This window comes from Phalacrocorax aristotelis, chromosome 7 (genome assembly GCF_949628215.1).
Source record: "Phalacrocorax aristotelis chromosome 7, bGulAri2.1, whole genome shotgun sequence".
NCBI lineage: Eukaryota > Metazoa > Chordata > Aves > Suliformes > Phalacrocoracidae > Phalacrocorax > Phalacrocorax aristotelis.
In genome coordinates, this window is record NC_134282.1 from 21,315,097 (window position 1) to 21,339,394 (window position 24,298).

A 24,298-nucleotide genomic window follows, 5' to 3' on the forward strand; every position below is an offset into this window, starting at 1 on the left:
CCAGAAAAGCAACCTGCAAGCCTGTTTGCAGTTTTACACAGAAGCTTGGAAGGATGAGGAGCCTGGGGTCACAACAAAATTACTGCTGGGGAATTAAACCAGGCAAATTCAATGCTTGCTGGTTTGGTTTCTAACCCCTGCTGAGGGCTGCAATAATATTTGACCTCTGCCTCGAGTAGCTAGTTCTGCACTGGGGAACTGGCACACAGAGATGCCCTGCAACAGGAGGAAGCCTGGATCAGCACCATGTGCCTAGAAAGCAGTTTGCAATGCGAGCACATCAGGAGGAGGCAGCCTCAAGGCAGGACAGAGTGGACTAAGCTAAGGGTAAGATGCCTGCTACATCCCTCTTGACAGCATAATACAGGAAATTTAGAAAAAGATTGTCTCAGCACCACCACTCCAGCTGAAGAAGGCGGCAGGATGGAGAACTGTAGCACTGGAACAGGATGTACAGGACAGTACTGGGGAGAAGTCAACAGCCCAGGCTCCAAGGCTGATGCTCTGCATCTGGAAGTTATCTCCTACCCTGTTCACATCAAAGGCACTATTTCACTCTCAAAACCAAGCATGCCTACTCAAGAGGATTCAGCTGATGCCTTTGCAGTGCTGAGTACAAAACATGACCAGCAAACTGGTCACAAAACCTCATTTTCTACCATCGCACTGGAAATGCCAAGGCGCCCAAACTGCAGGGATGAAGAGGTGGGGAACATTTCCAGAGACAGCAAAGACACACACTGGATTGTAGCGAGGACCTGGCACTTCAGGTTAGTAAAACACAGAAAGGGTGTGTCTTACCTTGTCAGAGGACTTGCCTCTTTATGCCTGGCCCTGCGGGAATGGCTGAAGTCCCGTGAGCATCCCACGAGCACAGCCTCAGCACAAAGCCCAGCTGAAAGGCTTGCCTCGTCCCAGCCAGCCCAGAGATGCTGCAGCAACTGGGGCTTGCCCCAATAAGCTGTAGGCACTTGGGTGTCCATGGGCACACCACTTCCAGCCAGGACCTAAGGCTGAGGGGAGGACATTGCCCTACTCGGTTTGAGATACACATCCTTGACAACAAAACATTGTTAGGCTCCTCAATGAACAGAAAATATTCTGCAGTTTATGAAATCTCAAGCTATAATTGCACACATTCATTTAAAATCAAATTTGGCTTCCAATTAACTGTTTAGTCTATTAGAGGTAGATATTGCAGGTGATGAAGATTCCAGATGCCCAAGTGTCCCCCATCACTGATACCATGGCAACTCACACATTTTGATTTGTACAGGACCTAACAAATAGTTGCGAGTACATCAGTAGCCTTTTTTCATGTTTTTAAAAAAACAGCAGGATGTTGCTGCTGTGCCTGGAGGAGCCGAACCTCGCAGCTACGCTGAGCAGGGGACGAAGGGATACAAGCAGGCCAGCTTGGAAAGGGAGGTGGGTGGTTGCATTTGGGAGGCTTTTTAAACTGCAACTCATTCCCATTACATCAATCATTTACAAATAGCAACAGAGGACGCAAAATGAACAGAGAAACACCAGATTTTGCAAAATAAGTATATTTTAAAATTTGAACCAAGTACAGTTTGCATGTATTGCATGAATCACATGCAGGTGAATGCTATAAAAGATAAAAATACCTGTGCACCTACTTTATAAATTCAAGCATCTATATATAATTTATAAAATTTTCATAGCATAAAATAGCTGTGATTCAGAACAGAAATTTTACAGATAAAAACTGCATGAATGTCCCAATCAAACCGTGCCTTTCTTGGGACCAACTGATTTTACCCCACGGGTTCAACACTCAGCTTGCTGTCAAGTTTTTTCCCAATTTGGTCCCATCTGGTGTGATGTGCTCACTCCATGGGGCTTCAGCTCTGCCCTGCAGCCCTACTTCATATAAGCACCCTTAACAGAAGGTGTTTAAAGGTGTTTTAAGGCCTGATGGCAGTGCTTCTCTGCTGTGTGGGAGGGAGGGGAACTGAGGACAGGACCCCGTGGCTTTGGTGGCCCAAGTCTAGCACTCACCAAAGGGCCCACGCCCTGCTGAAAGACTCATTGAAGCTGCTTGTGTGCACTTGTAAAGTCCACGCAGCCTGATTTAAAACAGTTTATCCACAGCCTGGGCAAATCTGAAAATGGTAAACATTTCTGCCTGCGTTTCTTAAGGAGACTATCAACCTGGTTTTAGAATTGCACCGCTCTTTCATGTGCACACCTCCCGCTCCTCATACAAAACACCCAGCTATGTTTTTTTACCTTGATTATATTTATCCAAGCAAACTGATGGCAAAGCACCTCCTTTACACTCTTCAGGTTAACTTTTCTTGCACCCAGGAAGACAAGCGTACATGGTTAAAAAGCTGGCTTTTATGTACATTCTGCTAGGGAAAGGCTATGCTTGAAGCTCCGCGGTCATAGCGTGTTACATTTTTCCAGCCAAGCAGACCACATTCACCGCTATATTTCCCAACAGCTCATTGGTCCAACAGCAGATACAGATTTCATTTTTTTAAAATAAGCAGCCTTAAAATAAGACCACCCTCCTACAAACACTCCTCAACTGCTATTCTACAAGTGTATACACGGTAGTGCAAGATGCATGGAAGACCAACCGTAATGCTGTACAGCACCAGAAAATTATGGCATCTTATCATCAGCACACATTGTAGTCACCGGAGTCACCACTCAGCTCCTTCCACAATGCAGTTTAAGGACACTACTTGTCACCAAGCCCCTGCATGATGGAAGGGCTTTGTCCCATCTCCTAGACAGGGAAACTAAATCAGAGTTACACAGTTTGAACACAAGCCTCAACATTGTGGTAACAACTCTGCTCGGTTGTAGCTAGGTAAAGGATCTTTTAGTGGAGGCTTTCATATTACTATTCAAGATGAATTTGTTAGAAATCACTTAAAATGTTTTGTGTTGGATTTTTCTTTCCACTGTTTAACTTCTTTGTTTGTTTGTTTTTTAAAGGATTGCAGTGGGTAAAACCACACACACAGAACTAGCCATGTCTGGCAGTGCCGTCAGAAGACACTATGACAAGCAACAAGTACAATAATCATCAGATTTCTTTAGGGAAATGCAGAGCCATACCCGGGTGTGGCCATCTCTGATCTCTGCCAATGCTGGCTGCTGAAGAAACCTGCCATCTTGGCCAGCTGGATGCTCCCACTGAAGCCTGAGCGGGGGAAGGTGCCAGTGCTTGAAAAGCCTCCACCTCCCTCCATCTTCACATCACCTTCCCATCTTCGGCCACTCTTCCTTCACCCTCAGTCCTCAGGGAAAAGCAGGGTGCAGACAGAGCTCTGCACACCCCAAGGATAGCGCTTTGCTCTTGGTTGGTTGCCTCTTCCCCCCACCCCGCCAGTCACTCGCTCCTCCATGGCCCAAACACAAGCCGTTCCTTGGCTTGCTCTCCTTCTTCAGCAGGAGCAACCCCCCATGGCCAGGCAGGCATTTTCACAGCCCATGAGGCTGGCATCCCACAGGCATAGCCACACTTCCCAGCACCCCCGGCCCCACGGCAAACCAGCCACTGCTGCTGCTCCAGCAGGGATTTTGGCTTTGTACTCTGTGCTTGTCATCTTTAGTCGTCTGGGCCAGGGGCCTCTAAGTATGGGACACAGCGGGGTCAGCGATTTCTAACCCGAAGTTGTTTGGGTACAGTGATTCCCATGACTCTTCCAAATCAGGTATTTTAGGCCAGTGCAGAAAGGCACAAAACACTTTTTGGTCAAGTTACCAGCCTTGATCGACTCATCACATCTCTGAAATGGTGATGCCATACGTTACTTTGTAAGGAAGGCGCAGCACTCACATCAATCCTAACAGCTCGTGCAGCAGCGGCACAATCACAGTAGCACTGAAGCCAACTGAGGAGTACGTTATAAATTTATATGGCACTTCGACTTCCAGTCGTCTTCGGGCTTCCAGGTCACCAATGGGAAACTTGTACCGATAACGCAGCATGCCAAGGACCACACGCTTCATGAGCTGGCGTGTCAGTAGAACAACAAAGATCCCTATGAAGAACCTGGCTAGCACAACCACTGCTATTTTACTGGTAATCAGAGGAAATCCAAGCTGAAGATTTTTGCTGGTGTAGGCTGGCACAGCATACTGGTTATTTAACCAAAATCCCACAGTTGCTCCAGCTCCTGCTCCTAAGATAGTAGTGGTGTCTCCCCTGGTAGGGCTGTAGTAGTCTAGTTTGGGGTAGTTGTAACATAAGACAAGAGGCACAACTACGGAAAGCAGTGGACAGAAGGGACTAGTTAACAGCAAGTGATCTATCGTGTCCCATGCAGGATACAAGAGCACGAGCAGCACAGCCGAAATCAGCGCTCCGCCAATCACGTCCTGCAAAGAGATCATGTTCAAAAGCTTTGTGAGACCTGGAAGGTAAAACAGATATTCCTGGGTGATGATGAAAGACCAATATATGCATTCGTGAGTGCACAGCAGCAGAGGAACGCCCTGAATTCACAGCAATGGCACTGCGCATGCACAGTGACAACCAAAGCTTGTGCTAAACAAAACGTGACAATCTGTGAACCCATCCTTAGCCTTGTCCATGTGAATATATCTATTGACTCATATTTTTCCCCTGAACAAGTGAGATTCTTCCCCTCACCTGCTTTCATGTTTTAAGGGCATTCTCCACCTACAAGCTCACTGGAAAAGGCATATGCACAACCCCATCTCAGGGATATCACAGTAAGCTGCCTTCATACAATCCTACAGTGTCTCCCATAATCCTACAAGTAATTCCATCATATCAGTAGGATTATCGCTTGCTTGTTTTACATAAATTGGAAGATGCTGTCTTTTGTCAGAGACAAGCAGCCAGTCCAGGAACACAGGATCCAGGGGAGAAAAGCACAAAGCTGTGGGACTTGGTGCCATGATTTCTGCCAACCTCGGTGAGAGGTAGGCACCACTGGGCAAGAATACATCAAGGAGAAATTTGTTGCCCAAGCCTCTGAAATCCAGTTCGTAGTTAAGCGCCCGAGGCAAGCGCATAGTTAAAACCTAATTTATTAACAGAGGCAAATAAGGTGTTTTGAGAACTTGATTGTTGTCGACCACAAGGCTGGGAAAGGAGACAAGAGCTAACCCTTAACAAAAGCTGTCTGTATGACAGCAGCCAGATAAAAAGCAATATAACAAGTTTCCCCATATTGCTCTCCTGGCATCACTCAGGAGGTAGCAGTATTTGTATTCTGATCATGAAATGCCCTGCAAAAGCTAGAGTTAATCAGAGGCAGAAATGTCCTCCTCTCAAGATTGTATCTTTTTCACCAAGTCATGACCATTGACTACTACCATGCTTGGTCACAGTCAAAAATGAATTATTTATAAGAACTTCATTTATAGTTAGGCAGGAATGAGGGGACTTTTTCACAACAGAAATATTTAATGACTTTCTGGTAAATGCATTACTCCAGTACGGCTGAACTCTAGCTGTTTATAACTTCCAGGCAATAGATTCACAGCACATTTGGTTTTAAGCAACTCCCAGAGCCATTTTGCATCTTCCTAATACAAATTTCCACTTACATTTATTCCCTCATCCATGGACACGCACAAGGTTGTTCATAGATGTCTAGTATGTAAAAATACTATTAGGTGTCAATATTTCACAACATCAAGATTTTTAGATGATAACCTTACACACAAAGGCATGTTTTGGCCTAACAGTAAGTGACTGCATCAACTAAGACCTGGGGGTTGCTCCCATCACTGCTGTACCACTCCACTTCCCACCTTACTATTTTCACACTTCATATTAGAAGAAAAAAGTCCTGACATCTCCATACCCCCTCCACGTGTGATTAGGAGTGAAATTCAAAAGCTGTTCAGGTGCCTTTCTGTTCCAACTGAAGACATTTAACCAAACATTAACATTCCCCTAACAAATGCTTTGCTCAGATTTACCCAGCTGGCTCCAGCAGTTCCTGGCCAGGGTGCAGACACCCTCTATTTACACACCTGATTAAAGTTTTCTGAATTTTATCAGCCTCCCGCTCAGCCCCAATGCAGCAACATGGCGCCTGTAGTTTTCAGGCAGGACCCAGATAACCAGCTCTGCTCCCAACCAGCAGCTTATGCCAATGGTCTCCAAAGTGGGCATGCAAGGAAACCCATTGGGCTGTGGGAAGAAAAGACTTTTTGCACCACAAAGTAAAATAAAAAATATCTATTTATTTTAAAAGTACTGTTTTTTTCATCCTTAACCTTTTTTTAATTTCTATTTTTCTGTATGTTTTATAATGTATTTATCAGTATAGTAATACATGTATATAATTCATAAATATACATATATTGGACATGCAATCTAAAAAGTTTTTTACTGATAAGGATGCATGATTAAAAAAATTTGGAGTCTAGAGGTTTATATTGTTTTTCCCCCCATCCACCAATATACGGGCTTCTCATTTTGGAGTCTCCTTACTAGAAGCTGCTGGAGAGCGCAGGACATACACAGCCGCAGCCCGTCAGCAGCGACTCCCTTTGGTTCTGGTACACACGGGCAGACGTTTGATTTTCTGTGCACTCAGAAGAGGCGGGCGAGTTCAAGACCAACACTTTATGAAAACATTTAGCAATGCAGAATTAATGATCTCCCCCCTCACCTGTTAAAATAATAAGAAGATGGGAAGAGGAGGGATGGCTCTAACATCTGTGAGAAAAACTGTTTTTCTGAACTACGGTGCTCCCAGGAGCAGAACCTCGGCTTTTCCTGGCAGTGGAACTGCTGTTAGCACTCCCAGGAAGCACATTCTTGCCTGTCTGCCTGAGTAAACAGATTAGCCTCTTGCCAAACCCACAATTATACAGGCATTTTTAAATTAGGGCAGGCACGGATTTCGCTCAAGGTGCAGCACTACCAGCAAAGCTTAAAACCTCCCGTTTCCCTGCTGGGATGCTCCAGCTCCCTCAACACTAACAAGGGCCACAGCAGTCCTCCACAGGCTCCATCCCTCCCAAAAAGCCCCCCGCTGCCATGCAGCTCAGCCTTGCTCCCCCACAGCAACGCCCTGCCTCCCCCCCAGTGATGAGTATCTGCCAGGGTTTGACACAAGGGAGGCCTCACTCCAGTTAATTTTAACTAGAAAGCTGTCATTTTGCTTTGCTACCTAAAGAATAGGCCAATATCAGGTTTCTAATGCTGCAAGCGCTTCAAGTTATTTTCCTGTGCTACAGGTACATAAAAAAAACAAACTGAGGTAAAATCCAGTTGCATGCGATGCCTGGGATGCAGGACTGGGGCGCTCCAAAATGCTTTCTGCCCATCACCGAGGAAGCATGGCGGCGGTGCAGTCTGTGGATACCGGCACCACTGCTGCCATTCTTGCACTGGCCTGGTTTTTTTGTTTCACAAGGTCTTAGAGCACAATTTGTTTTGGGATTGCAAAAGTGTGTGGTCTGGCTTTCTGAAGACAAGACTGATCTATGATCTTCCTATTGAAACTACAATTGGAGATGTAATCACTCAAAAAAGGCCCCCAGAACATCGAACCAGCACCCCGAACACAGTGGCACTCAAGAATCTTCCCCTGATGTTTCCAAGCAAAGCAGAAATAACATTTTTCTATTCTGCCTTGTATTGCCTGAATTCCCTTCACGTTTTAATTTACAGTGTGAGATGCTATCCACTCTCCTAAACAGAAATATCTTATTTGCTTTCTACTCCCCTAGGTTACTCTGTTTCATCCCACAAGGACTGTAGTGCCACAGTGCGCAAAGTGATGTCAATACATTGTTTGTTTGTCAGCTTTAAAGTATGTATGATAATTTCAGGATTAATGGTGGTATTAAAAAACCTGAGAGACAGCACAGCAAAGGAGAAGGTGTGGGCTACAGAGTACTCTCTCCTGAGGGTGACGTAATCAGCAGTAAACGCATCAACACTGAATCGGTATATCTCAGGGGAAAAAAAAATTACTTTGTTTACAGAAGCAACTTTCAGGTTTCTTTTTGGTCAGAAAAAGTGACCTCTTGACTTCTTCCTGCATCCTATCCCCCACACCGGCCCGCATAGGGCATTTAACTCAGGGGAGCACAAGTGGGAAGCTGCAGTACCAGTAAGGTTGTCACAACATCAGCTGTGGCTCTTCAGTGATTCTCTGTTTCTCCAAGCCTCCGTGAGCGGCTGGAGACAGGGGAGTATGCATTACACCAGGAGGAGAACCAGCTCTGCCTCTGCAGCAAATGCCAGACCCATTAGCTCGGTACATTAAGAAATTGCTACGGCTGGCCCTGAAGGGTTAAAAGAAGGCTAAAAGCCTCCCCTCCTCCTCCCCCGTGGTTTGGGGGCTGCCCTTGGCTGATGAAGTTCTTCCTAATAAGATTTGCAGTGATCTTGCTGGCATCTTTTTGGAATACTGTGCACTCACATGAGCACCATCGCTCATCGTTTCAAGCAGGAAATTACTCAGATGTGCTCCAGCAATGCTGAGACAGAAAAACTTGTTCACCTCACTGAAACAGGGATCAAAAATTGGGCCAAAGCTTTAAGATAAGGAGTAAAGGGATATTTTCTAAAATACAACTGTCTGGGGAGAAAAGCAAACAACAACAAAAAACACCAGTCCAATTGTCTCCAATTGCATTTTGTTCCTTAAAAATAACCTCTATAAAATTACAGATTCTCTGCTTCAAAATGTGTCAGATTTTCACTTTGCCCTTTCCAGGCAACTCCAGATTCCCACTTCCCCAGCTCCTCAGACTTCATCATTTAAGACCTAAAAGGAAGGACCCTGCCTTTCCCCCGCTTCTCCACGCACATGGGATATTCTTGCGTTGAGGTGGTGAAGGTGGATTGTTGTAATTAAATTATCTCTCAGCAGTGCAAGTGTATTGCTTCCACCCCATTCTCTAGCTGGGTGATGCTCTCCTGGTAACAGCCCAGGCAATGGGTGTTTATCCCCTTTTCCTGAAGCATAGTATTCATTCTGATATGGCTATAATGATGCAGATAGCTCTCATACCAGTTTACTGCCTCTCCAGAAGGTCTTTAATGGTAGTATCTCTTCTACTGACGTTACCGTGCTTTTTGAGGCCACTCCTGATCCAAAAGCAACACCAGCAATGCTGAAATACAGACCAATTTATAGAGCTGAGGCTACAGAAGACAGGCCCCCACACCAGAGCATCAGCCACCGCTGTAGCAAAGCACAGTGCAACCACCTTACCACTCCTTTTCTGATTCCTCAAATGGGAAAAATTCAGTTACACTAAGTCTGTGGGTATATTTTACCCATTCATTTGCTTTACTAAAATATTATGATTGCTTAATACATAATTATGTCCTGTCAGTATTCATTTTCTATTAAGACCTCAGTTAAGAATTCATTAGATAGAGGCTGTTGCAGCTGGTGGTTTGGCCGAGTGGCCACCATGACTCAGCCCCATAGTGTCTCGGACAGCTCAGGGTGGGAGCCATCCCTCAGACCGTGGTAATGTCTGTGAACCTAACTTTTCTCCTGAAAGAACCTGTCATTGCAGGTGGGACAGACGGCGCCACAGAGGGAGAGGGGCTGCATTTGGGCAGCTGTGATCATTAAGTCGTTTCCCCAGCTCCATCTCCACCATGGCACGCATGGGTTGAAGACCCCAGAGAAGTACATTTTCCCTTTTGAAAGGCAGCATTGCTCACAGTTCAGCTAAGGAGCTTTTTTGATTTTAAAGTCCTTTATATCATGTCAAAGGCACAAAGGATTTTTTCTTCTTTACCCTAAAATCCCCTAAATTTAGAGGAGTCTTTCATTACGATGGACCAGCAACGGAAGTATGCGAAGAATTTTTACTGATTGACTGAAGGTCACTAGTCAAGAAAGGATTTCTCCTAGCTTCAGTTTAAGATATTGTTTTGATTCACTAGGCCTGGAAGGGAAGGTCAAGCTATATTTTACATATAACGTTAATCTCATAACGGTTCCCTTTTTTACAGTCATCAAGTCTCTTTACTACAAACATAATTATTACTCAGTAAAAAAAGGCAACTATTTATGCATATGCAGCCAACAAACAAAATATATATCAGACTCCTGCATGGAAGTAGCCACAAGTTTTTATGCATAGTTAGGAAGCTGGACCACCCCTCTGACCATTTATATAACAGATCAATAAATGTTCCCTCTTGTCAGGAAGGAACCAGCTACTGCCAAATCCAAGTTACTCTGAAATCTCTTCTTAAGGCAGGGCTGACGTCTCTAAACAGCTGTGTCCAACAAGTTTGCCATATAAAGCCACAGTTATTTTATGATTATTTTTGAACGTAGTATTTGTGCATCTCAATCCTTCAAGAATGAACTTCCTACCCACTGAAAATGAGAAGCTTGTCATAATATTTTTTTAAGTGCCATGCCTTTGTGTGGTAACACGAGACACGGTGTCCCCCAGTCCCCCAACGGCAGCTCACTTGTCATGTTTTATGCTCTCCTCCTCTCTCCACTGGTTGCCGGCGTGACTCACCCACATGCTATTCCTTCCCTGACACTCCCAGGCTAAACCAGCCTGGAGTATTTCTTGCTGACAACAATGATACTATTGCACAAAAGGCTTAGCTAAGGAGCAGTGTCAGTTGCCCAAGTGCATTCCTCACAATTAAAATCTCAGAATAGAGTACTACAATTCAGATGCCACACTGACCTCACCCGGCTCCCCAACCTACGCACACTGCTACTTCCCTAATGGTATAAATAAGTCTCCTGCGGATACAAATAGCAATAGCCTGAGGGTTTCCTCAGAGCTGCCTTTGAATGTACAGCCTGAAATTTAGTGGCATGACTCCTATATTCCTGCAGTGGCATGGCCAAGGCAGGACGTGCATCACTGGAAGAGTGGGAGATGGGAATTGCTGTAGGTAAGCAGAGCTGGAGGCACAACCAGCGCAGCGCATCCTTACCAGGACCGTGTGCATCCCCGTGTAGAGCCTGCTGAGACACACCAGCGTTGAAAACACAAACGCTGCTACCAGGCCTAGTTCAAATGGATACTGTGAAAAAGGGAAAAAAAATAAACACACACATTACACCGTTATCCGCTTTAACCTCAGTATATATTTGAAATAAAACAGCCGAACTGACGTAAGGATCTTGTGTTGGGAAGTGGCTCCTGAGCTGTACTTTCCCAGAGACATTAACATCACCCAAGATGAGACCTCATATCAGCCAACATGCAATCCTGACAGACGGTTATTTCATTACCTGTGGTACCCACTTTTGCAAAGGTCTAGTCTTAGCATGGGGAAACCTGGGAAATAGATGGCATTTGTAGAGTTTTTCCCCACGATATCCACCTGCAAATCCACGTTAGCACTGAAGACCTTAAGGAAAAAAGGCACAGCACATTGTAAAAGCGATGCCCGAGGTTGAACTGCAGCCTCAGATCACCCAAGGGAAACATGATAGCCGCAGACCCTGACCAGAAGCATGATCAATAGTCCTCAAGCAGTGGGCTGGGAGGGGAAAATCAATGTCTGGTCTGAAACCACAGTCTGGCTACCAGAGTAGTCAGGACCACTCTTCCCTGTGACACTTAAAGTTTAATCGCCTTCTTATGAAGCTGGTCTTGCTTAATTCCCTCTCTGAGTTGCCTATGAACATGGAAAGAAGTGTTGAAATAAATCAATTAAAAAGGAAAAAAACCCATGCATTTGGTAAAGAATAAGCTTAACATATTAGCCCTTAATGCGCTCACTCAGATCCTGAAAATGAGTAGGCTGGTTGGCTCCTTTCAGTTCATTTTCTGAAAAAAATAAACCAACCCAAAATATAAATAAATGAAACTAATTCACGCAATATGACACGACGTCTCCATCTACTGCCAAGAGGCTGATGACTGACCAGGGTGGCCACAGGTCAGTGCAAAAATGCTTGTGTGGAAATTTTAAGCATAACAACCGTCTTCTGACCCTTTCCCCCAGGCATACTCTAGCCCCTGGAATAGAGAGCTCAGACCCGGCTGCAGATGTCACTCTGAGTTCATAAAATGCTATTTTTTCCTCACTTCTCTAACTCTTCAGAGGATTTACGCCCTCTTTATTCCCCTCTCAGCAGGCAGCCTGGGAGCTAGTCCAGGTCGGTAATTGATGACTAAGGGCAGCTTTAAAAGATAGCAGCATAATGTACTAGTAGATTTTTCCTTCTTAATAGAGGCAATTAAATCATTTAATTAATTTACAGCAGCTTTATTGTTTCATGGCAGTTTCCAAGAAGTATGAGACAGCCCATGAAGAGCTGCGTGTCCCACTGGTAGTTTATCGATTGAGGAGGAGGAGAAAGTGCTGCTGACCTGGTTTTTTTGTCAGATCCAACACATGGGATGGATCTGGCCTTCCAGGGCTGACAAATATCCCATCTTACAGCTTCTCCTCCCCATTCCCACCCCACTGCCAAGCTGCTCCAACCAGTTACCGTACAATTACCAGGGAGCAGGGGGCTGGCAGCATAGCTTTGGGCACCTGCTCACTCATCCCTGCACTGTGGGAAGTAGCAAAGCCCACTGCTTCACAGCTGGGACCAGATGAGTCTGGAAATCAAATTAATTCAGAGATCTCAGTGTAATTCAGAGATGTCAGTTTCCATGAGATATGGCCCCAGGACTCCGCATCTTTCATCAAATGGGTGGCCACCTTTTGTCCCTGCACACACTGGCACTGTGGGGAGGACACCCAGGGACACTGCAACAGCGAGACCCCTGGCAGTACTGCAAGCCCTCTTGGTTTTATGGGTTTATCTTTGAAATGCACTTGAGAGGGCTGAGAAACATGCTTAAATCTGATGCAGCCAGGAAGTTATTATTGCTAGAGTACAGGAAACGCATGTTTGGATTCATAAAATGAGACAAAAATAATCATCATGGAGAAATGAGTTTCCAGGAAATAAACCTTTCAGAAAGACAAAAGGCTGAATGTTTGCAGAAAATAATGATGAGATCTTCCCAAGCAGCCTACAGCTCCAGTGCAGTGAAACTGCTGTTACCTCTCTGATGAGCAGGCTCTCAAATCATGCTGTATGCTATTAGTCTAACACAGCTTAGAGCCAGGGGACTTCCGTGGACGCTTTTCCTGCATCATACAAAAAACAGGCAAAACGGAGCTCTTTTGGTTTCCCTTGGGATCTGGTGTTTCCCAACATTTAGCGTTGGCTTGGCAGGCACGGGGTGAGCGCAAAACGCTGACGCCAGGCATCTTCCGCAGCAGCACCACAGGTCCCCTCCACGGTCACCCCACATGCAAAAACACAGCAAACCTACCAAACCACTGCAGGGCAGCACAGCCCACCTGTGGCTCTGGGCAGGGTGCATGCTAAAGAAAGGAGACTTCTGCTAAATTTCTTCTTGTGTCTATTACTGGCCAGCTATGGGTAACAACAGGGAAAAACACATGTCTCTGGAAAGAAATACAGAGCTCCTCTGGAAGTGGCAGCAGCTTTGGATTTGCTAGTTTTCTGTAGCTCGCTGGAAGGAGACACATGGGTGTTTTTTTATTTTCTTTTTATTTTCTTTTTTGTTTTTGTACCCCCTACCTTGTACAGGTTCATGGTTGCAATGAGAAAGGAGAAGGAGATGGCAGTGGCTGCCATGGCGTGGGTGGAAGGCATCCCGTACTCTGCATCCGTCCTCATTTCCAGCTTGACGACAGGTGGCGAGAGGGGCCGAGGCCACTTCAGGATGTCCTTGGAGACCTGGCCTATGTACATCACTATCTGGGGAGAGAAAAGGCCACAGGGCTGTCAGTCAGCCTGAGCAACCCCCACTCAGCCCACCTGAGAACCACCTCTATTTCTGCACTCCTTCCTGCAAAATCCACCACCCCAAGTGCAGAACATATCCCCTGAATTATTAAAGGGGTTTCCATTATCCTGGCCAGCAAAGGGAGCAACTGTTTTACTGCACCAGCTTGTAACCTGATCAGAAGTGGGACCAAAAGGAGGGTTCGCTGATGAGGTGCAGCAATACAGGATGGCATAAGATGGACAGCTGGCTCCTACCCGACACTAGAGAAGTTTAAGTTTCCTCCCTATCCCTTACAACCCCTCTTCTACAAATCAAACAGATATAAGAGAATTTTTTCTGCCACCACCTTCAAATCGCCACCTTGCCCAGCCACGTCCCTCCCAGCTCCATATAGCAGCTGTCCGAGAGAAGCACCAGCTCTCCCGTTCCCAGCAGCTCCCACTCCACCCACCACACAAGGTGCTGCAGGAACCCTGCTGGGATGCACTACCAGTGTGGTTATTAAATAATAACCTTGGCATCCTTGGGGAGGCAGCAGAGAGGAAACTGGATGAGTAACATAAAGTACCAGTTCTCCTGCCTAACTCCCTAACAACGAAGGGCTTTTGTGCCCTGCTTGGGACACCAGAGGTTTAAGCAAGGGCTCCATTAATTAGCCACTGAGCACTGCAATGCAGTGATCTTTGGGAGAAACATCGCATTCTCAGGTTGCTGCAAGCAGTAGCAATGGGAGGCAGAAGGAAGAGGCAAGGCTGGCCAGCATCCCCAGGAGGTACAGCCCATTCAGCAGTGCCCAGGGTACCCACCATGCTGACATCCTCTGCTCCTCAGCACCCCCTTCCCAAAGGCAACAGGCTCTCAGCATCCACAGTGAGAAGGATATGAACAAGTCACTCAGGCTGTCCCTGGAGGATGTATTTGCTTTCTATTACCCCCATCCTTCTTTGGATAATGCAGTGAGACATATGCAAAGCAAGCTCTACAAAACAAAGCAAACCTTTTTTCTTTTTTTTTTTTTAAATACAAAAATCAAATTATCTGACATCTGCCATGAAAGCTCAGTTGCTGTGTGAGACAGCTTGCTGTTCTGCTTCTCACACTTCCACTAGCAAAGGAGGGGTCTTAAAATAACACCCTTCCCATGCTGGTGTTAGCCATATGCCAGAACAGCAACACGATCATCCGCTGCCACAGTTTCACCAGCCACATTGCATCCCTCTCTCTCCCACCAGCCATTTAAAAAATGGCTTCACATTAAACGACAGACATCAGGATTCACAAATCAGGACCAGGAAAAAGTCAAAATGTCACATCCCTTCATCTGCCTCTCTACAGCAAAAGACATGCTGCCAGCACCAGAGCCTGAAAAAGTGACTGCTACTGCCTTTGCATCCTTTATCCTTCATCACATGAATCACATCACTGCCTTATTATCAGCACCACCTGTGGCACACCTGGCTGCTCCTAATTCACCCTGATATATGGGGCATAAGACAGTAAGTAAATACCCTGCCCACACTGTTCACAGTAAACAAAGGCTCAAGGAACAAGAGGCTTAAAGAAACCGCTGCATGGGTTTATTTGGTTAATGCCACCAGTTTCCAAATGGATGCAGGCACATCTTTGAAAGTTAATTAAATTCCAGGGTTGAAAGCAAAATTACTCTCCAATAGAACATAAAGCATTGAGGCTACCATTTGTGATACCATCTGAGAGGTAAGGTAGAATAAGCCAGTTTATCAGCAGTCCTTTATAATAATGACTTCCACTTGTAGAAGTATTATTAGCACTAGTACGTAAAAGCATTACAGAAAGGGAAATGACTCATCTTTGAAATGAAGGCTATGCTAGGAGTTCTCTGATGGTGAAAAACAGGCTGAATGCTGGAGGTGGTATAGGTAAGCAAAAGTAATAGGCATCCTCATGCCACCTTCCTTCCTGGCATTCCAGATTAAACGCCAACCCTTATATTTGTTAAAAACAGATATTATATAGACACATACAGAAATGAGAAGTGAGACAACCTCCATAAAATATGAAGGGGAGTGCAGAATACATTCAGATTAAGCACTGCCCTCTGAAGCAACAACCTTTGTCTTTAGCTTATCGGGGTGCTGTACATGTGGTTCTACATGCAATGTCCTGGATTATTTGGCAGAAGTGGCAGTTGTGGGTGCAGTAAAATACCCCCATCAGCCAAACTGGCTGGCTTCCCTGAGAAGGTGAAAGTTGACAAGTGTAACATTGCTAAAAGCCACCCAGCAAAGGTGTTGCTCTGTCTCGCCTGCCTCCCCATATGCTGCTCACAAGTGGCTGGAGGAGCACAGGACTACCCAGGCTCTGTGTGGGCTCTTCAGCGCACAGCACAGAAAAGCAAGCAGCCCAGTGCTCGTGCCAGATCTGCCTGTGGTGGGCAAAGGGGTGCCCTCCCTGGAGAGATGGCCCCGCAGCACAGAGCGGGGCAGGCAGAGCACCCACTCGGACCTGTGCATCCCACCCAGCCCAGCCGCCAGTCCTGCTGGGGACCATCACACAACTGGCAACTGAGGGAAATACCCCTGCAAGTGTGACCGTACCAGGCACGAACTCTCAGAGCTCAGCCACAAATCGATTTCAAAAAAAGCAGGCCACTGCAGATGCGGTCATTACAAGTATGTTTTGCAGAAACATACTTAGAGCAGTATATGAATTGCACTCTACTGTGGCTTGCAGCATCTGTGGGTGGTAGGTATCTGTCTTGGTTAAGTGATATATTGTCTCTTAAGCGACCTTTCATTATTTCCTGACCTTATTTCTCTGTCATTTTGGATTTACTCTCTAACAGTCCCCAGAAAGAAAGCAAGCAGTCTAAAAGTTTTGGCCTGTCATCAGCTTTTTTCAACCTAGCAGATGAAAAGACCCCAGTAATAATCATCATCATGAACCATAAGCACTGAAGCACTGGAAAGGAGAAGAGAGATGGAGAGGTGAGCATGGGGTACAGGCTAAAGATCAACACAGAGCTAAGCTTCACCTACATTCGACTTGAATTACCTATTTGTGCGATACTAAAAATCTTTGACGGCCCTGGAAAAAACTTAGCCTGAGCAAAAATTACCACAAGTCCAGACCAGCAAATAACTTGGGATTGCTTAGGTCCACAGGACTCAGTAGCTTTGCTGTGATTTCTAGCCTACCCTAGGTAAGCCAAACAGCATGTTCATGACAGCTTCAGACAGACAAAGAGGGAAGGGTAGGTTAAGGTTTGACCCAGGAGCACGTCACCTTGTAGCAGCTGATTGGCAGCAAGTTTATGCATTTCAAATTCTAAAGCTGGGTGATCCCTCAAGCCTGTGGTGTGAGGCTTCACCCAGCTCCCCTTTCTTCACACAGGCTGGGAAGATTAGGGAGGAAACAGGGGCCAGGCTCAAACCATACTCACCTAACATTTCAATAAAACCCATTCCAAAAGCCTTTACATGTTCATGGGCTTTTCCACCCAATGACTGTCAAGGCCCAAAGCTGAACATTGGAGAGGAGGGAGCAGGCCTTGAACACTAAGTGAGCAGACAGCATTTGCTGCCTTGCAGGCATGGCAAAGAACAGAAACCTTGAAGCAAATAGTTTTTTCATGCTTTATTGTTCTGTTTGTTTCTTCCTAGGTAGGCAAAACACATCAGCAACATAGAATGCTGTATTATGGCTCTTGATGCTATTTTTCTGTGTATTTCTAGCACAGGCTCTCTTCCACTCCATTCACGTGACATAGATAAACCAAGTCTTCTGCAGTTCTCGTGGAAAACAGTCTGCAGACAACTTCAGCATAAATATTTTTAATTTGCTCATTAATAAGTACCTCTGTCTCTGCATGGGGAATTTGTCTGAACCTGGAGACTTCTCTATTACTGAAATCAAAGCCGTGATGGATTGTGTAGAACACAATTAGCTGGAGAAGATAACTACACAGGAATGCACAGGAATTTAGTTGAGATTTCAGAAAAGTTGATAGGCATGCCTAATTCCCTTTACTCTGAAAGCTGACAGCAGCAATTCTAACTACCACATACCTCAGACTGTTAAAACTTTCCAAAATGAAACTTAACCGTTCCACACCTGAGTTACAAAGATGTGTTGTCAAACAAGGGGGTTGCTCAGGCTGGCAGGTAGGGAAGGGAGCTGGAGTTCAAGGATGGGAAAGGGAAAAGCACCACAGGGCAGCACTGCAGCCTTCCCGTGTCACTGGACACCCAGAAGCGGTGCCCAAACCTGGGCAGAAGCAAAGCATTCCTCTTGGGCAGACAGGCCCATAGAGGAAGCCCTCACCCCTGGACCTTCACCACAGTTTCCCACAGGAACACCCTGTTGGGGGAGGCAAAGGGACTCTGCTCTACCTCTGTGTTTGCAAGTCCTACAAGCATTTGTGACAAATGCCATGATATTGGTCCTTACTAAAGAAATGATGGCAAAAGCAAGGTGGACCATGGCAGAGGAGCAGTCACGTGGTGGAGGGGTCACTAGCAACAACCACACACACACACACGTAACACATGGAAATGCTGCTTTCCTTTCTTTACTGAGGTGTGCACACACACACGCACACAAAAGTTGCTCACATACCACTGACATGGTGGGGACCCTCAGGAAGTCATGCCAGCTCCATAATATCTCCAACATCACTTGACAGTGACTCAGCAGCACCAGCTGGAGATGTAGGAAATAAAACATCCTCCCAGCCCCTTCTTCCCAAGCCGCACAGGCACGGCCCATCGCTGTGAGGCTGTCGCTGCCGCTCCTCCCTGCTCCGGGAGCTCCCTGGCTGTATGCTGCTCCGCTGCAGGCTGCACAGCTCCCGCATCCCCTCCTGCTGCTCTGCCTCAGTGAAACACAAACCGGGCGCTTCATTTATGTGGCTGAATCCATGAGCTGCGTTAACAGGCAGAGGAGACCCCAGGGCTAGGCAAGGCAGGCTTTTCCTCCTAGGCGTTCCTGCCCCTCCACTACAAAAGAGTATATTACCCACACCTTGTTCTGCTCCACAGCAAAGCAATAAGCAAAGCCTGGCTTACTGAGTCACACTTGAAATCTAGAGTACAACTACCTTAAATCTGTTCAGAGTTGAACTAGTCTGTACTGTTTCTGCACTGCCAGGTGCTACCGCATCAGCTCAGCGTGCTACAGCTGTGCTGCGAAGGCAATGCGACACAGGCTGCACCAAGGCTGCCATCGCTCCCTGGGGTCCTGTATTTACAATCACACAGGCTGAACACGTGGGCCAAGACAGCAAGACTGACACATGAGGGCATTTTTCTAGCCCCCAGCCCACACCACCATTATTTGGTTTGAGATTATCTAAGTTTCCAGTGCTATGCAGATGACTCTGAAGCCTCCAGAATTAAATCCTTCCAACAAATGCAAGTAGCATTTAAAAATTACTTGGGTAAATACTTCTTTCTTGTTGGAGACACTTGTTCCCTTCTCAGAGGGTTTTCCCCTAATTCTGTAACTAACTTAAAATCAAGACTTTCCTCAAACTCTGCTGCCTGCCATACTGCTGGGGTAGCCTGGGCTGTGCGAGGAGAACAGCAATCCTTCAGAGCGAACACATCAGGTGAAGGAAAGGCAAAGCTTTATTGCCACTACGGGTCAACAGCATTACATTTTACAACACAAATGTAATCAGCAATTGCTAGCAGCACAACAGCCTTTTTCTGAGGTTTCCTCTGACTTTGCTCTGAGTCATATATATGGTCCATCTCCACAAATACATCCTCACCTGGGGCTTTGTACTGGGGTAAACAAGAGGAATCTATCTTTGTGCTTTAACAAATCTTGCTTTAGTGAACGATGACAAATCAAACTCAAGGTGTTGGCCAAAGGTGCCCACACATTTGTCCCAACATCTGCAGGGGTCCCCTCTGGGGTGAGGGGCTGTTCTCTTCCCTGTGGGCATCAGAGTCCCACAAAGTAACCTGGATCCTTAACATTTGCATAATGCTGGTATTGCTTCAATAATTTAAGAAGTGGTTTTGCTCACCTGCAGGTGTTGGCTGGCATTTTCAATGGTTTTCCCTCACCACTTTTGCAACCACTGTCTGCAGCCCTTCTGTGGCAGGAAGAAAGAGAGCTGTGCATATTTACCACTGCAGCGCAGACATGTATTGAAGGCACATAGACAAACACAGCCAAGCCAGCTCCTTATGCAGGGGCATGGGACTGGTGCTTCAAGGTGCAATTTCCCCTTCAGAACGTTTACATGGCAGCTGCCCAGACCCTGAATCTGACAGGTTTTAGAAAACAGGCCCAGTACTGCAGGTGTGCTCTGTGTGTGTAACGCCCTCCTCACACGCCAGTCGTCCCTCCTCTGCCACAACCTCTGCACGGGGATGGACACACCCAGCTGTCCCACAGGCACGCAAGGGTCGGGAGGAACAATTCTTTTTGCACTTGGTAATATTTCAGCTAACAAAGGTGAAACAGAACATACTTATTTTCAACTTCTGATTTTGCAGCTCTCCCATCTGCACTATTGATCTACGAAAAGAACAAGATGAAATTCTAGAGAAGATGTTGGGTCGAATAGCATTGGCTACTTCTTCCAAGACTCACGCTGTGGCAGCTTGACTTTGAATCTGCTCTTCTGGCTCCAGAACAGAAACTCTATAACCTGGCTGTAGAAACTCTGCCCTGCAAAAGTATTTGTCATCTTCCCAGAAAGGAAATTTACAGTTTGAAAATGATGCTGCTTTTGTTTTTTTTGGTTTGTTTTTTTTTTTTTTTTTTTTTTTACAGTCTGTGTGCCAATAGGAGTGACAGAGCACATCGTGAACACTGGGAAGAGGGGGAAAAAAAAAATAAGGATGCACTATTAATAAACTGGCATTTGCAGGAGATTAGTCAAGCAGCAGAGACCGTAACCTGAAAGTGCCAGCTATTTTTTGTGGTTGTCAAGGCAGGTGTGACTTTGATTCACCATACAGAAATCAAAGGTAGAATCCAGTCTGTACTGTTCACAGCTTCTATTCTCAGCATCCCCCAATTAAGGCTTAAGTGAACAAATAACACTGCAACAGTTAATAGCTGTGGCTGTGCCCCTGAAGCATCCCTTGGTTCACAGTGAAAGAGGAGTAGAGAAAGGAAGAGTATGTTGTTCTGGAGATGCTACTCCTACCCCCCAAGTCAATGCCAAGAACTAAGGTTTGACTTCAGGGAAATAACCATGGAAGTCACTGAGAAGCACTTCTGGCCTTTTGCCCTGGTGGCAGCCCAGGTGGAAGAAGCCCCACAGAGCCCCAGGCACCCTCAGCCTGGAGGGCCCTAAGCCACCCTCTGACAGCATCCAGCTCCCCATCCCCTCCCAAAGCCACCTGGACACTGCCCACATACAGAGATGCCAACAGCGAACACAAAGCTGGGCGCCTCCTTGAGGCACATGCATCTTATGGGACAGGGCAGCTGGTTAGGGGAGCTTGAGGATCTCCCATCTCCAGCATGGTTATTGTTTTCCAGAAAACACATCAATCTTATGCTAGCTGCACAGGAACTTTACACAACATTTGTCAAGGTTGCATCAAGCTGCTGGGATGCTCCAACACTTATTCAAGTTGTCCCAGCTAGGAGGTGAGCAGCACATCCACGAAGCAGGTCTCCAGCCTGCCACAAGCAGTACCATGCTCAGCAGCAAGCATGTCATGGCCAGGGGCAGCAGGGGACAGGAGGAGGAAACAGACAGCACAGACAGCTTCTTAAAAACAATACATATAGATATATATGTATGAGGGAGGACTTTGGCGCTCTCAAGTCAGACTTCAGAAAAACAAAACCAGGACAAGAAGATAAAGAGAGCCTCATGCCTCCAGAAGTCTAACCAACCGATGTCCTGGGATGTTCTCTGTCTTTAAAAGAAGTCTTCGGACAAAAACTGTAGGATAGACCCATCACAAGATAGTCAGCTAAAAACTAAGTGAGAGAAATTTGTGCCCAGTCTCCTGGTAGCAGAAAAAACTACTGTCACATTGATATGGTTTACCATCTAACACTCAAAACAGAGAAACTGTTACACCTTGTAGTTCTAGTGAAACACAAAAGGTTTCCAATTTAAACTTCACCTTAAGTTACTCTGAGTGAAATTTAGCAGCACTGAACTGACAGCAGATATGCAGCATTCACCTTAATTCAGCATTTCAGTTATAAAAGCTTCACTAGCGCCTTTTCTTCCAGGGTAGAGTACAGGTACCAGCATGTACAAAATTCTCTCTCAACACACACTTTATCATCTTGCACATGGCATTTGCTTTTAGGGACCATTTATTTTTGTATTCTGACATTTTGTAGTTACTTACGTGCCTGAACACAGTCTTACATGTTCTTGAGCAGTGTAGTATATGGCACTTTAAAAGTTTTGACTTTCCAGTGACTATGTTTATCAGCTCTTCCAAGCTTGTTTAGTGAAATGTTGCTAAAGCACAAAAATGTTTTGGCAAAGCATTGCAAAAGCACAACAACTACCAAACACACAAGAATCACTAAACCCAGAGTTTGCTGCAAAGTGCGTTTTCAAAGCAGCATCCAGGGATTCAGTTGCCACACATAATGACTGCAGGTAAATTCCTGCTGGCTATTAAACTCCTGGTTACTCCGAGATCCAGAGTTGAGGGCTCATCACTCCCAAGTAAATAAATGCTGACAGCCTTTGGAAAACTGCTCCTCTGAAAAGCAAGACGGGAAACTAAATTGCCATGGATTCAGACCCAGGACCTTTTCAGACCTGCCCGTGCTGCGCCCAGCACCACTTGGGCCCCAGCTGGGGGAGCCCAGTGGGCACCCACCTGGCACTGCCAGCCACCCAAATTCTGCCTTCCTTCAGAAATACCACTTTCACCTGAGTCAGCAGCTTATCACTGTCGTACGCCAACAGCTTCCACACCTGTCCCAACAAAGCCTGCACTGGGCAGCCCTGATTTATAGTGTACAAAATTAAAGTTTTTTAGGCTTAGAAGAGGTGTGGGTACATTTTACAACCACGCACCCTGAAAAAATAAAATAAATTTTTAATGGCAAGCAGAAACTGTTAACTATTTTTTCCAGGCTGAAATTCCACACCAATAGACAACTTTCAACCTTGAGAGGTGCAGAGATTAAAAAAACCAAACTGAACTTCCACCTCTCGATCCGAGGTGTGCAGTAAATTTAAAGCACATTTAGGGGCTGGTTCATGTGAAGTTATTTTTCATCTTTTCACTTCCTGGTTGAAGTAGCAAGAGTCACAGGCATCAAAGCCTCATCTGTGCACATTCAAAATTTTTTACTTCAAAGAGCTGAAGAAGGGAAACAAAGACACCAGGGTACCTTTGGCATCTTGATTGGATGTTTCAGGCTGTTATTTCACTTATCTATCCGTAAAGGGAAAGGTAAAGCCTACATATACACTGTGAATCCTGGGAGGAAAGGCACCGTGGATGCACAATGTGCTGCCTTAATCTCCCAAAGCACCTGGATGTGGCCACAGCCAGCATTTCCCAGAGCTGTCCAGCTAAACAGAAATCCATGAGCAGCACTTTTTGGGGACCCAGGACTGGAAAAGACATCCCAGGGCACCAAGTGCACTCATCTGCTGTTGCTGAAATAAATTGTTTGTAATTTTTCTTAACTGCCCTTCACCCTTCTAGAGCTATTTCACACCTCTTGGCTTCAACTTAGCTTATTTACAACTGTCTTATGCAAGTTTCTCCTCATGACTGTACTTTTATTTTAAGAAGCTCCTTCCCTTGGTGTTTACAGCCAGCCCCATTCTCCCTCTGACTTCATTTTGATGCAGACTTATCTAAGCTTTCAGTCTCTGCTCAGAAAATAGCCTGTTCCCTAATCATCCCTGGCCCTGCTCCAGTTCGAATTTATCTCTTTCAAATGTGGGGGACTGGCTCTGCATAAAGTATGACAGATAAGATGGCAGGAAGGCCTTGTAAACATCATTAATACTGCTTTAATTTTTAAGGGAAGAAACTCCCCTGATTCATCTTGGGACCCTGACTTTTTAATTTCCAAATTCTCCCCTGCGGTGGTCGAGCCCCATCATAACCATTCCTGCCAACCATGTTTTACCAGCCCGTGTTGCCTGCTTTGCACCAGGCTCACGGGAAGGTCATTGCTGGTCCACTGCCTCTCTCCCTGCTGAAGAGCTTCACTAACAACCTCTCCTCATCCTGAACAGTGTTAAGAGGACGGTAGCAGGAGCTCCCTTTTAGGGCTCTCCGTCTGATACCAACTCCTGTCCCCTAGCCGGATAAGAGCCTTCTGCTAGACAGTGCCTGGGTGCTGCCCTTGCCCCTTAGTGCTCTTTGAGCCTTCTACTGGCATAGAGACTATTGGGCTACCTGGGCTTTTACTTTTATCTAACATGGCTGCACTCAGCCCCACATTGTCATCCATGCAGAAACAGAGCATTTCTTTAAAACTCTGAATTGCAGATAGCCTGCACATCTGCTCTCTTGGTCACCACGGTGTCACCAGTCAGATATCCTTCCAGTGCTATCACCAAAAACCTTCCATAAGTTAAAAGCACAGCTTTGTC

At 45.9% G+C, this 24,298-nt stretch overlaps 1 protein-coding gene across 2 annotated transcripts in view; it reads right to left on the reverse strand.

The window, feature by feature from the left end:
• Positions 1–1,535: 1,535 nt before the first annotated feature.
• The window catches only part of SGPP2 (sphingosine-1-phosphate phosphatase 2), a 39,159-nt gene continuing 16,396 nt past the window's right edge, over positions 1,536–24,298 (reverse strand). For both annotated transcript variants that reach the window (XM_075099235.1, XM_075099236.1), the window contains exons 3-5: positions 13,542–13,721; positions 10,919–11,008; positions 1,536–4,365 (exon numbers count right to left, since the gene is read on the reverse strand). In XM_075099235.1, the coding sequence (XP_074955336.1) occupies positions 3,820–4,365; positions 10,919–11,008; positions 13,542–13,721 (816 nt within the window). In that variant the 3' untranslated portion in view covers positions 1,536–3,819. The remainder of the gene's footprint in view (positions 4,366–10,918; positions 11,009–13,541; positions 13,722–24,298) is intronic.